This window comes from Anneissia japonica, unplaced genomic scaffold (assembly GCF_011630105.1).
Source record: "Anneissia japonica isolate Jap-2015-1 unplaced genomic scaffold, ASM1163010v1 scaffold3934_len446420_cov169, whole genome shotgun sequence".
Lineage (NCBI taxonomy): Eukaryota > Metazoa > Echinodermata > Crinoidea > Comatulida > Comatulidae > Anneissia > Anneissia japonica.
The window spans coordinates 185,421-199,255 of record NW_022723069.1 but is presented as its reverse complement, the minus strand read 5'-3'; the positions used below and the strand labels follow the sequence as shown (position 1 = coordinate 199,255).

General features: G+C 31.8%; 2 protein-coding genes across 2 annotated transcripts in view; both read right to left on the bottom strand.

Moving 5' to 3' along the window:
* Positions 1-1,720: 1,720 nt before the first annotated feature.
* Positions 1,721-9,066, bottom strand: LOC117112113 (pancreatic triacylglycerol lipase-like). Its single transcript, XM_033255166.1, has 9 exons — positions 8,668-9,066; positions 7,550-7,971; positions 6,927-7,041; positions 5,999-6,115; positions 5,668-5,787; positions 4,964-5,227; positions 4,254-4,380; positions 2,822-3,019; positions 1,721-2,311 (listed from the first exon to the last, which is right to left on the bottom strand). Exons 1-9 carry the CDS (start codon positions 8,759-8,761, stop codon positions 2,218-2,220), a joined length of 1,551 nt encoding a protein of 516 aa, XP_033111057.1. The 5' UTR covers positions 8,762-9,066; the 3' UTR covers positions 1,721-2,217.
* A 1,965-nt stretch (positions 9,067-11,031) lies between these two features.
* The window catches only part of LOC117112103 (pancreatic triacylglycerol lipase-like), a 5,348-nt gene continuing 2,544 nt past the window's right edge, over positions 11,032-13,835 (bottom strand). The window contains exons 5-9 of the mRNA XM_033255152.1: positions 13,513-13,634; positions 13,118-13,372; positions 12,683-12,809; positions 11,687-11,884; positions 11,032-11,295 (exon numbers count right to left, since the gene is read on the bottom strand). Coding sequence (XP_033111043.1) covers positions 11,214-11,295; positions 11,687-11,884; positions 12,683-12,809; positions 13,118-13,372; positions 13,513-13,634 — 784 coding nt within the window. The 3' untranslated portion in view covers positions 11,032-11,213. The remainder of the gene's footprint in view (positions 11,296-11,686; positions 11,885-12,682; positions 12,810-13,117; positions 13,373-13,512; positions 13,635-13,835) is intronic.

The window sequence follows — 13,835 nt, the reverse complement described above, 5'->3', positions numbered from 1 at the left end:
GGTCAGAAAACGCCTTATATGTTTCAGTAACCAAGGAAAATATGAATCTGCCAAGGTATTTTCCTCATAAACTAAAAAAAAAAAAAAAAAAAAAGCAAAACAGTATTTTGATGACGTCATACATATTTAAAGATGCTTGCATTTAAATCTAAAAGTCAGAAAACTCCTTAAATATTTCAATAACCAAGGAAAATATGAATCTGCTTAGGTATTACAATGGTATTACTCATCCAGTAAAAAAAAAACCAAAACAGTATTTTGATGACGTCATGCGTATTAAAAAAAATAATAAGTTTCATTGAATTCGGCAGGACTGAAAACACATTAAATACTCTTAACATGAACCTAACCAGTATTTTATGAATATTGACTTTTGGCACACTTTGAACCAATTTTGGCCCACTGTGCGACGCTGTTTAGGCCCTGTTTAAGATCCAATTCAACTTGAACTGCTAGCTTACGTGCTAAGAGGCGTCTTTTGCGTTTGATGTTCTTGACCAATCAGGGTTACAAACAACCTTCCTTTATCATCCTGTTGTATGGGAGTTGGCTTTGGTGGCTGGTCGACTTTGACCTCGACATTGAACGTCAACCCTAAAGTACAATTGTATCATATAATAATGTTAAAGATACGACGTAGTATTTCATAATTATTTATGATTTTCAAAATTGACACCAGTGATCATAATTTTATTAATACAGAAAGAAGTTGATCGACAAGTACGATTCATGAGATCATAGCTATTTCTTCAAATCTCTGCTAAGCTCTGGTAAACATTGACTAAAAAGACTGCACATTAAAAGTAGTCCAGTATATTTTTGAGTTTGTAAAACTATGGTTTGAGATGGGTAGTTCGACCATTGATGTTTTCAAAGAAGCAATGTTTCCTTACCACAAGAAAAATCTGCCAGTACGACCGTAGCAATAACGAGCGTCAGGAACTTCATTGTGCAATTATACTTTAAAAACAATATTTATCTAATTAGTATACTTTGCCTACGAAAGCGTAATTGCGCCTTATGGCTTCACCGTTTGTCAACAAAATGAATGATTAATTTGCAAACAGTAATAATTACATGCAACATTTATCTGTTAACTAGTCTTCAATATTTAAACAACTTAAGTGCCGTTATCTTTAACCGTATGCTGCTTTCCCGAGTACTAATTAGGTGACTCGATCTGGAGAGATTGGTGTATTCATTTCTTGTCATTGTAAGATATAAGTATATTATTAAATATAAGTATACAGTAGTTTGTTTTTTTGTTGTGTATGTTAATTTCCTTTAACTGTTCATACACGTTCGCCCAACATAATGACAACATGGAATTTCACTTGGACGAGCAATCAGAAATACCGGGATGGTGTCAAGCGGGGGATAGTTCTACCTTTAAGAGTTTTTTCTTTCTTTGATTAGATTAAGTTTTTTCCCTGTTGCTAAAAATTAATTATCTCATCATTTAAAAGTTTACATGCTAAAAGTTTTACTTCCAATGTAATTTCTTACATCTCATATTTTCATACATTGTTATAAACATACTTATTTTTTTTCTATTGTAATCACACATGTGAATATGAATGTGACTTTGTGAAATAAATTGAAATAGAAATCACTCGGAGGCCGACATAATGAATTATAGTCAAGAGAGATTTACTTTTGTTCCTTTTTAAATGTTTTGCTTTAATCTTATTATAGTTATTAGTGTTATATTGTTATAAGGAAGTATGAAAGAGTAAAAAGTTGAATTGCGTTCTTATCATCATCCTGCTCATCACAATAAATATCATCATAATCATTGATAATCATTATTGAATCGTCATTATTCTACGTAAAACGTCACCATCATCGGTTAATACACTTTTTCTTGTTTTATGTGACATTAAACAAAATCTAATTGATCTTAGTACTTGTGGGAAAAGACGTACTTATATATATCAATAATGTGGATATCTAATCGACAAACAATATCATTGCATAATAGATTGACAAACACTTAAAAATAAAAGTAGAATATGTTTATTCAAATTAATGCTGAGAAATTTGTCACAACGTTAGCAAATCAATCGTTTGATAGGCCTAAACTTAATTAGATTTAAAAATACTCGATGTGTAATGATATGGATTCATCAAGGGGTGTCCATTTGCCGAGTCAGTCGCAGTTCACCAGTCCAATGACAATCATTTTGAATAAAAATTGAAGCTAATACATCGGACATATTATATGAAATTGTCGCAGTTTGTGACAGGGAATAAGGCAACAACGTCTTCATTCGCTTTGATCTTGTCCTCCTTAGCACCACACATGACAACACTAAAAAAGTAAACATTAACTATATATTAAAGACGTATTGTATATTATGATACTCATAGTCATCATTTTCATTATCATTAGTATCATTGTTAAAATTGATATTACTGTTATTTGTATAGGCATGTTTTATGTAATTATTTATTAATGTTAATTATACAATTATCAAATTATTAACATATTTATATATTTATTAGTATTTTACTTTTGATATTAATGTAATGATAAAAAATAACAATAAATAATAATAATAATAATAATAATTAATACATTAATTATACAATTATCAAATTATTAACATATTTATATATTTATTGGTATTATACTTTTGATATTAATGTAATGATAAATACTAATACTAATAATAATAATAATAATAATAATAAAATAATAATAATAATAATAATAATAATAATAATAATAATAATAATAATAATAATAATAATAATAATAATAATAATAATTAATAATAATAATTATTATTATTAAGAGAGAATTCAATAGTCATCCTACCTTTTAGAATCTTCTCCATTAGTGATAATAATCTGGTGAACATAAATCTCTGGGTTAGTCCACACATCCCAATCCCAAGGCTTATACCAATCTGGATCGTACTCCCACTCAAATAAGACACCGGATAACGCACCTGGATCCACATCTGATGCCGCTACAAAGGTGTAAGACTCCCCTGGTTTCAGGTCCTGTGATTTCCTGAAACCAATTAATCAGTTCTGAGCCAGTTAGTTGATCTTATATCTAACATTGATTGGTCGGTCGGTCGTTCACTTTTTCACTCTCTTGATCGGTCGTTCGGCATTTCTGCAATTCAGTCCGTTGGTCGATTGTGGTCAATCGATCAATCAATCAATCAATACATTATGTAAATTACACTGTTAACGGTATACACTAGCTCAGATTCAGTTTAGAGTCAGACAGTCAGTTAGTTTGTAAGTCAGGTAGTCTGTCAGTCAATCCGTCAATCAGTATGTCAGTTCTTCAATGATTGGTTCATCTAATCGATGGTCTATCGATCGACCGGTTGATTGGTCGGCCTTTAATAATAATAATAATAATAATAATAATAATAATAATAATAATAATAAATTATTATTATTATTATTATTATTATTATTATTATTATTATTTAACTGAAATTAAGGTGCAAAAAGAATTTTGAATCAAGTAAAATAATCCGTCTTTGGTAGTAGTTTGGTGTGTTTATGTATGTTCATGTTTTGTTGTTTTGCTTGTATCTGTTAAAGTGGTGTTCTGTTCTCACCTCTTATTGATTTGATTGAATTTTGTATTTTGAGAATTTGTCCATTTTTGTGGTTTTTATTTTAATTGTTCTGGTATATGTATGAAGAAATTGTTTTAATGAAATTGTTCTATTGTTTTAAAATTTTTCTAGGCTTACTACTTTACGTCTCTGTTCAGGATGTTTTTTGAATAAATTGAAATTGAAATTAATTGAAAATGAAAATTGAATTTTGAAATTTGAGCAATAAACCAGAATTTTCTCCCCAAATCCTTCGAGTGAATATCGGTTAGACCATGTGTTACTTCGCATACTTTCATAGGATTCTAATTCATTCATTAACATTGCATCATGAAACAATATTGGGAACATATAAAACTATTGTTGTTTTAATTACATTTCTGCTGATTTAATATTATAAATGAATAGTATTTGCATTGCAAATGATTGCTATAAATTAGTTCTAATTCTACTGTAAATAATTATGTCAATAAACAAAACTATTAAGAATTGTATGTCATCGTTGTGAAAACATGCCAAAATCCCCGAATAAGGGGACAATTCCACGTTTTTGGTTAGTGTCCCCTGAATAGGGGTATCCCTATTCAGGGTCCCGTAATAGGGTTCTACTGTATCTGCATCCTGTACGCATTATTAAATAAAATGATTACACAATTTTCATCTCACTTGGTCAATAGAATCCTTTGAGACTGGTCCTTGTATCCCATGAGTGTTACATATAAACTCCCCTTTTCAGTACTGCTTTTTATCCAGCCAGGATCATCCACAAATACTTCAAATTTGAAATTGTAGCCTGTAGAATATATAGAATACCATTACAATATACCACCGCTAATCGGTACATATTTCTATCGGTTTGTTTTGTTGGACATGGAAGTATAAGTTTTGTATTACTACTCATACACATGTCTATCCCTAATTCGAATGCTTACATTATAATATGATTAATACTGCTTTGAACCCATCCATATCTAAAACACTGTCAAATTGAGCGGCTTGGGTGGCTAAGCCTAGCCGGGAATTCAGTGTGCCCGGCGGTCGGATCGTCTGCTTACGCGATACTAGAAAATGCATGCACGCCACTTCGCGCACAACGGATCGTCGTTTTTAATGACGATCCGTTCAGCCTGCCGCTGAGAATCAGAACGGCGTTGTCTATCGCTCACAGTGAGCTAGCGGAGTTCGAGTCGTTGGCTGACGGTAGTACTACCTTCTTAATGCAAAATTTTTTTCTAGTTCATCAAATGTCAGGACAAGACATTAAAACAATTCATCATTTTTATTATTATTTTATTGATTAAATTTAAGAAAACCAGATGATTATAAATGAGCGTATTATTTATATATTATATATTTATTTAATACCATTACTTTACCACAGTATGATGATTTTCCGACTGTCTCCAAATAGTAAATTACATTAGCTGTACTTCCGACAGGCTTATGTTTAATCGAGTCCAAACCAAGCCGGACGCCGTCGCTTCCGTCGAAGCACTCGCCGCGTGAGAAGTGTTCGTAGCCACTCTTTCCGTACCCTTTTGACGTACATTCATACGCCCTGAATGGACATTTTGTGTTGATTGATTCAGTGAAGTACTCGTATGAACGCACGTGATTGCACGCAACGTATTGAACACCGGCTGAAAAAAAAAATAAATGAAAAAATAACAAGAATAAATGATAAATACTAATAGTTAATTATTTAGAATTTTGCAAAGTTGTGTGTACTTCCTTGTATTTATTTTTATAATATTAGGCCTATAGGAAGAAAAAGGGAGCACCCATTATTTCCGATTGTCTTCATCTTCTGTTTCTTAATAAACTACTGAACAGTAAAATACTGTAACAGTACAGTCAAATATTTTTTTCGGGTAGTGAATTTGGGTAAATTCACTACCCAGAAACACTCCCCTATCGCTGCTACTGCCACTAAACAAATCATAATTGGATTGCATCAAGGGCATTTTATATTATATCATTTCTGTGTCTCTATTTCTAATACGAACACTATTAGGCCTATAATTATTATTATGGCTTGCTTAGTACATTACACTTATGTTTGTAGAAACTGGTATTTTACCGTCGTATATACCGCCCTCTGTAATAAGACCAGAAACAAGACCTTGGTCACAACCGGTTTGCTCGAACCCGCCGTTCGGGTAAAAGTCCATATGTCCAACAGGCACATATATCCCGTACCCTTACGTAGTGAAAAACACACACTCATTAGATAATGATACACCAACAATTAATGTCTATAAATAAATATATTTGTCTCTGGGTAACATTGTTAACATTGGATTATATGATAGAATCTAACGGGATAGTATTCGTTCGTACCGCTTAAGATGCACACGAACGAATACATAATAAACATAAATAAAATAGTCTTTACACTTTATATTATTTACCAAACGTGTATATCGGATCCGTGTCAGTGTGAATTATGTCCACGAAAGTTGCATCCGTTGGATCTAGACGCACAACAATATCCATGCCTTCAAAATACGGTCCTGCCGGATCCATTCCTACACAAAAAACAATAATTTGTATTTAGCACTCTACCATACTCTTTAGTACAGTGTTATTATTATTTTGTTGTGTTCTTTTTTTATTTTTTTATTTTTATTTTTAATGTAGGAAAACCAATAGGAAAACCTCTTCTTTGATCGAGTTCCTAGTCCACATATCAAGCGCCCTGAGCATCTTACATTAGATGGATATGTGAGCTATATAAAACTTCACTAGGCCTTATTCTGACAAAATTGGAACAGGGAATAAATGATAATAATAAAAAAATGTAGATACTAAAATGTTCAACTGTTGAATTGCCTTGTTAAAGCTCTGTCCACATTATTAAAGTTTCTTTGACGACAAAAAAAAAAAAAAAATTTAATGACGACAAAAAAAAAAAAAAAAAAAAAAAAAAAAAACTGTTGTATGCCCATATATACAACAGTATATGATATGATGCCCATGATGTGCCTATATATGATCATGATGTGATGTCATCATCACCATATTTAGGCATGTCACATGTTTTTGTAAAATAAAATTTGATAGTCTCGGCATGGCTTTAGCGACTGGTACTATTTTAGTAGTGTTAAAAGTCCAAAGGCCTGTTTGGTGGATTTGAACCCATGACCTGAATATAAAGAAGTTTTCGTGGCATGCAACGAAGCTTCTTAACCACACCAATTATTATTACTCTGATACCTCACTACAGTAGTATATCCAGGTCATAATTCCAATACAAGTTAACTTTCTTCACATTATATAGGCCTATCTGTTATATTAATGACGAAAACCTAAATTACAATTTTGGATTTTAGGCCTTACCTGTGATCCTTCCTAGTTTCGGGTTAAGTTGACGCTCGCCAGCGTATCCGGCAACATGGGCTCCAAGACTATGACCAATCACGTGTACTTTATCCGCTGTGTAGCCATATAATTCCTGTAACACAGACATTGTGCTTGATTAGTATATAATCTGAATTAGGCCTATGTCAAGCCCAAGCACTTTGCATTAGGCCCGGGCATTGTCGATTTTGTATTGCATTATTATTATTATTATTATAATTATATATTTTTTCTACTACAACATAGGCCTAAATATCTTGAGTGAGCGATCCGCAATCAGCTGGCTTTGAATTATATACTTAGTTATTTACCTATTCAAAAAAGCTTGTTAGAACCATTGACACATGATGATGTAAATAATTATATACTGTATGTATGTAAATATATTTGAATAATTATAATAAATAATGATTATATATTATACTTGGAGGAAACACTGAAGTGTTTGCAATTGTTTGAAAACTTAGAGCTGCTTCAGATTTTCTGCATATTTTATGTCGTATTATTGAAGTTTTGTGTGTATTTAATTACACGGAGGTCGAGCTATGAATCAGGGGAAGCTATTGTTGTTGTCTTGTAAACTTCATCACTGTAAACTGTACCTTAAATTTGTCAAGCAGATATGATATCTCAGCTCCGACAATTCTAGTGTTGGCACTAGACTGGCCGTACAATTCACGCGCACCCGGCCCCCAACCGACTCGGATGACATTGAAATTTCCATTGTTTAGGAACTCTGTCATCATGTCCTCTAGCCACCAAACGTTCCCCGACTCCATAAACCCGTGCGTCATAATCTTCGTCTCCAGAGAAGGGTCGAAAAACGATCCGGTAATCGTGGACAGATCGTTAGTTTTTAGTTGTTGGTAATGGGTCGGGTTCTGTCGAGTGTTTAGAAGGAATTTGGTTCCTACTTGATCTCTAGTGTCCGGGAGGTAACTAATTGGTCTATCTGGCATGTCGTAAAATGGGGAACCTTTATCGAAGCAGCCAATATCATCATAGCAGACTACACTTGATTTACCTGCAGGAGAAATACGGCGTAATTTGAACATAATTTTAAAATAATTATGAAGAGCGTAGTAGGCCTATGCGCTTGACCGAGAGTACGGTACTAATACAGTTGGACCTTTCGTAAGCGAACACCCTCGAGTCCAGGGTACATTAAGTGATCGTTTTCAAAAGGTGTTCCATTTGGAGACATGATACCAACATTTAATTAGTTTACCTCGTGTACCCAAGTAAAGATACGGTAGTCAATACTTTTACAACATTATGTAATCTTACTATCTTAATGTAGGTTTTTGTCATACCATTTAAAAATATTCATAATGGTAAACATTTCAGCCAACAGATAAACGTGGCTTGTCAGTGAGAGAAATTGTATTACAGTAATATAAACAACTTACAAAGAGAGGAGGCCCAAATTAATGATACATTGGGAATATCAGAACAAAGTATTTATTAATTTATACCTATTTATTATTATTAGTGTTATTATTAAAAGTAATTTAATGGTATGACTTTCATAGCAGGCAGAATTTCCAGTAAATATGAACATCAACATCAACAGATGAGGCCCATTACGTTAAGTTATATTAAGCTATCATCATAACTTATAGAGATAGCACCTGGCTTTTATAATTTTACTCAAGCCACTAATTCCATGTGCAGTATGGTCAGTGTTGGTCAATGTTGACCGTAATGAAAGATAACTTACCGAAGAACCAATGACGTCTGCTATTTGAATATTTGATAGTGGATAACAGCACAACATATATTGCCAGTGTTTTCAAAGTCATGATTTTGATCATGATTGCCGTCTTAGCTAGGCCGCTGTTGAAAACATTAGACCTATCACACTCACGCGTGTGAAACTTTATAAGCAACAGCTTCTGTCGCTGCCAGTAAGTTGTGCGTTATCAAATACAGTATGTCATTAGACAAGAAGGATGTTAATATTCAGGCATGTGAACCAATAATACGTCACTAATCATTTAGTTTATCCTGTATATTCTATTATGACGTATCTTGGAGTAATTCTATCAAACAATTTGAAATCTTGAAGAAACCATATTGAAGAAATAACTAGCAAATGTCAAAAGGACGTCATTACGTTCCAGATTTTATCGTCCTCGTTCACTCGAAAGCTACCTAGTAGTACTGTCTATACAAAATATTTGAATTACTATTTATTGGCTTCTATATGAGAGTTAGAACAAGAAAATATTTTCCTCGCCCTTTAACATACTAGAATTTTTGTAGTAAAATGGTCTGTAAGTCAGTAAACTGTCTCATTGCGGTTTATACGTAATGTATATTGTTTTGAATATAGGGTTATGGTGCATTTTGTATTACATTATTTATGTTAGGGAGGGGAAGAACCTTAATTATTAGTTCTGTAAGTTTTCTTATGCTTGGTAATTTTATTGTTTTTGGTTTTATCATTTTTAGTCTAAGTATGTTTTTGTTTTCATGGATGCACCTTCTTCTTTTGAAGTGTGCCACTGTTTCAAAAGTGTATATCTAAATAAATAAATAAATAAATAAACGTACAGTTACTTTTTGTGAACGTGAATATGTCATTTCATTGTTTAAATTAAAGGTTTGAGATATTCTTTTTATAATAGACCAGACACAGTATAATTTTAAATGTGTAAGCATATTGCTTCTGTTATGTTTAAAGAAGAAATATTTAAAAAAAACTTCTAACATGCTTCATACTGCTTCAGTCATCTGAATACGGCCTTTTTATATACTGGCATGTTTTCATTATAAGTGATCATTATATTATTATGATTTTAGGTATTTTAATTGCAATATAAAGTAAAATTAGTTTAGCATCCCTCAGCTGTTAAACAATGATAAATATGTGGCGTCAAGTAAAATCTGTATTCTTCTTAATGTATAAACGTCAGTGTCTTGAATTAGCCAAAAAAAAAACTATACTACGGTTATTCCCATCAGCTTTATTTACTTCAGCTCGGTGCGTGTTTTTTTCGAATGTCGTGGGCTCTCACTAATTGTTCAGGGCATATTTTAATTCCTCTTTTCATAAAAACATTATTTTTTACAAAATGTCTAATTCACTTATTCACGTGTTAGAAAATTATTGTTATATTAATTAATTAATTAATTAATTAATTCGTTAGTTAGTTTAATTAATTATTTAATTAATTGATTGATTGATTGATTGATTGATTGATTCATTTATTGATTCATTCATTTATTTTTTCATTCATTCATTCATTCATTCAATCATTTATTTTTTCATTCATTCAATCATTCATTCATTAATTTATTCATTCATTCTGACTCACACTCTTTCATTCATTCATTCATTCATTTATTCATTCATTCATACATACATTCATTCATTCATTCTGACTCACACTCTTCATTCATTCATTCATTCATTTATTCATTCATTCATACATACATTCATTCATTCATTCTGACTCACACTCTTCATTCATTCATTCTGACTCACACTCTTTCATTCATTCATTCATTCTGACTCACACTCTTTCATTCATTCATTCATTCTGACTCACACTCTTTCATTCATTCATTCATTCTGACTCACACTCTTTCATTCATTCATTCATTCAATCATTTAATTATTCTTTTAGAACATTCAATTATTAATTTACTCATTCAAAATATTTATTCATTTATTTTTTATTCATCAATCCATCCATGCGTATACATACATTTATACATTTATTAATCGAAAAATTAATTTGTTCAGTAATTCGTTTGTTCATGGATACAGTCATTTGTTTACTCATATAGTCATTGTTAGCACAATTAAATATGTATTACGCTTTAAAATGCTTGAATTAATAATCAACATCAACCGTTCTTGAGCATTGTACATACAGTAGGCCTAATAAGAAAACAAACTTACTATTAAGAATGCTATACCATCATGTTTATTTATTGTACCAATGTGAAGCAATGTTTTTGAATCAGACTGTTCGTAAACTACATCAATCCACAAATATTATAATTATTAATATCTTCAGTAAAGGTTGGTTTTTGTAGTAATAATTGAAGAAATTCATTTGGATCAATTGATTAAAATGCTAATAGAATATAATAGCAAAACATGTAAGTCGGTTTTCAGTGTTTTATATAAATATTTATTGGATCATCGAAGAGAACTAAACCATTCCAAATATTTTTAGTAATAACTATGAATTTACGGGCCTAACTCAGAATATATTTGGTGGTAGGTGTAATTCCTGCTGCCTTAAGGTATCTTTATTTGCAGTCTGTTACAGAGAAAAAGGGCCTCACATCTTTGTTCGCTTCGATTTCTTTGGTATCGCCACACATGGTATAGCTGTAATAAAAATAATCAATAATTGGTTTTAATCAATGATCGATACTACACAAAAATGGACACAAAGGCGGTATCAAGATGATTTAACTAAATTATTTTATTTATGCCTCATGACGTTAAGTATTTTTAGTGGCTTAACATTTCTCCTTCAATGCATGATGAAAGAGTTTTCCATCCAGAGATAGGATGTCTTAAAGCGCGTAGCCAAATCTTTTTTCTATGTGCTTCCTCTGACAGATAAAATGCACGGAACGCACGTGCGTGATGCAACGAGTAGTAAGCAATTATGTAATTCATTATATCGAAATTTTAAAGGTATAGATAAGTCAGCCAATTAATTACAGTATAGATTTTTGTCTTCTAGACATTCGAACTTGTCAACATTACTTACGTGTTTCCGGTATGTCCTGATTTCATTAGGATTTTGTGAACGTAAATTTTAGGGTTGTTCCATAAATCCCAGTCCCAAAACTTATACCAGTCTGGATCGTATTCCCATTCAAAGTAAAGCCCAGATAATTTACCCGGATCTACGGCTGACATAGCCACAACCTTTATTTGTTCGTCTGGTGTAATGTACAACGATTCACTAAAAAAAGACAGTTGTTATCATTATACTATATTTTCTATAGACTCACCCGCAAAGGTATAGGAATATTGCCTTGCTGCATCTCCTTCTCATTCTACATCGTTATCATTATCATCTCCTCTACTTCCCTCCTTTAAGGTTATTCTCCTTAAAACAGTCATTATTATCTTCTTATCAACATCTGACTTCTCTCCATCATCTGTAGCTCATCCTTCTCACCACCATCATCTCATCGTTATATTCTATCTCTTGTTACTTTTCTTCTTGGTCATTATTATCACCATCATTCTCATCATCCTTAACATCATCATGATCAATTTCTTTTTCTTCCCTTCTCTATTTTTTTATACTCCTTTTCCACTTCAGAAAGTTCTTTTTCTTACCATTTCTCATTCTATATTCCTCGCCCCCTCTTCCACCTCCCCTTGTCATCATCGTCATTGTCAATAAAAAAAAAAAAAAAAAAAAAAAAAAATAATAATAATAATAATAATTTGCCTCATCATCATCATCATCATTTTAATAATAATAATAATTATTATTATTTTATTTATTTATTTTATTTTATTTATTTTTTATAGTTCTACTTAAAAGAGGCCTTCTATTATTATATTTCATTTTCACTATATAGTATGTTACTTGTGTTTTATATAAAGTATAACTTATGTGATGTTTCATTTATAAATTATGTGATTATGGAAATAAAAAGCTTGGCAAAGAAAAAAAAAATCATCATCATTATCATCATCATCAGTGGCAGCAGCTTCTTATACAAGCAGTGGTAATGTTGTTGATTACCTGGTCAGCTGTATGCGTTGTGATTGACTATCAGACCCTACTAGCGTTACGAAAATGACGCCCTTCTCACTGTCGCCCTTCAGCCAACCGGGATTATCGATGTAGACGACAAAATGATACTGATAACCTATAAAATGTCAATAAAATACCTTTTATGTTATGTAAGTAGTTGACGATTACAATGAAATTACAATGAGACAATGAATATGGTGGTAGTGATGACGATGATGATAATAATAATGACGCTTGTAATTACATTGACACCCTGACATTTACTATGACGATGACGCTGATATAAAAATTACAATGGTAATGATAATGACAATAATAACGACAATGATTCCAATAAAATTAATGATAGTGATAACAATAACAATAAATATGATAACAATAACAACAAACATAACAATAATTTTTTTTTTTCTATTACACTACCAGCTAATTTCCCATATGTAGCTGAATAGAATATCCGATTTCCGGTTTCAGGGGCAGCGTATACGTCAGAATTATATCCCATCTCAACTTTAGAACCTTGTTCAAAAATGTCTCCGTCTAGGAAAGCCTGGTATGCAACTTTGCCATAGCCGTAATTTTTGCTATCAAATGCGGTGAAAGGATCTTTGCTGTTAATAGAAGCCAGGTAAAGATCGATAGCCCTGTAGTGATCACAGAATCCGTATTGGACACCACCTATTAATAAATGATTATTAATAAATCACTATCAAATGATTATAAATAAGGTAGATAAATAAGGTATAGATTTCTTTATTCATCTTTTATGAAGACGGTATAGGCCTAATTGTATTATTTAATTTAAAATTTGCGAATACCTTGATAAAGTTCGCCTTCTAAAACTATATTTTCAATCAAACCGTTATCACATCCGGGTTGCTGTCTACCACCATTTGGATAGAAGTCCATATGTCCAACCGGCATGTAAATGCCCATACCTTCAAAACGAATTAAAAAGTATGCTTAAATCAAATTAATATAGTACTTTTAAAATGTGATTTACTTCAAATTTGAATTCAAATTTACAAATATTAAAAATCGGCAAACAGGACCTCTTACTAATATCACATCAAAAATGGATTAAAATAAGAAAGTACTTAATCTGGCATATACACTAATGCTACTTCTTAAACTTATATAT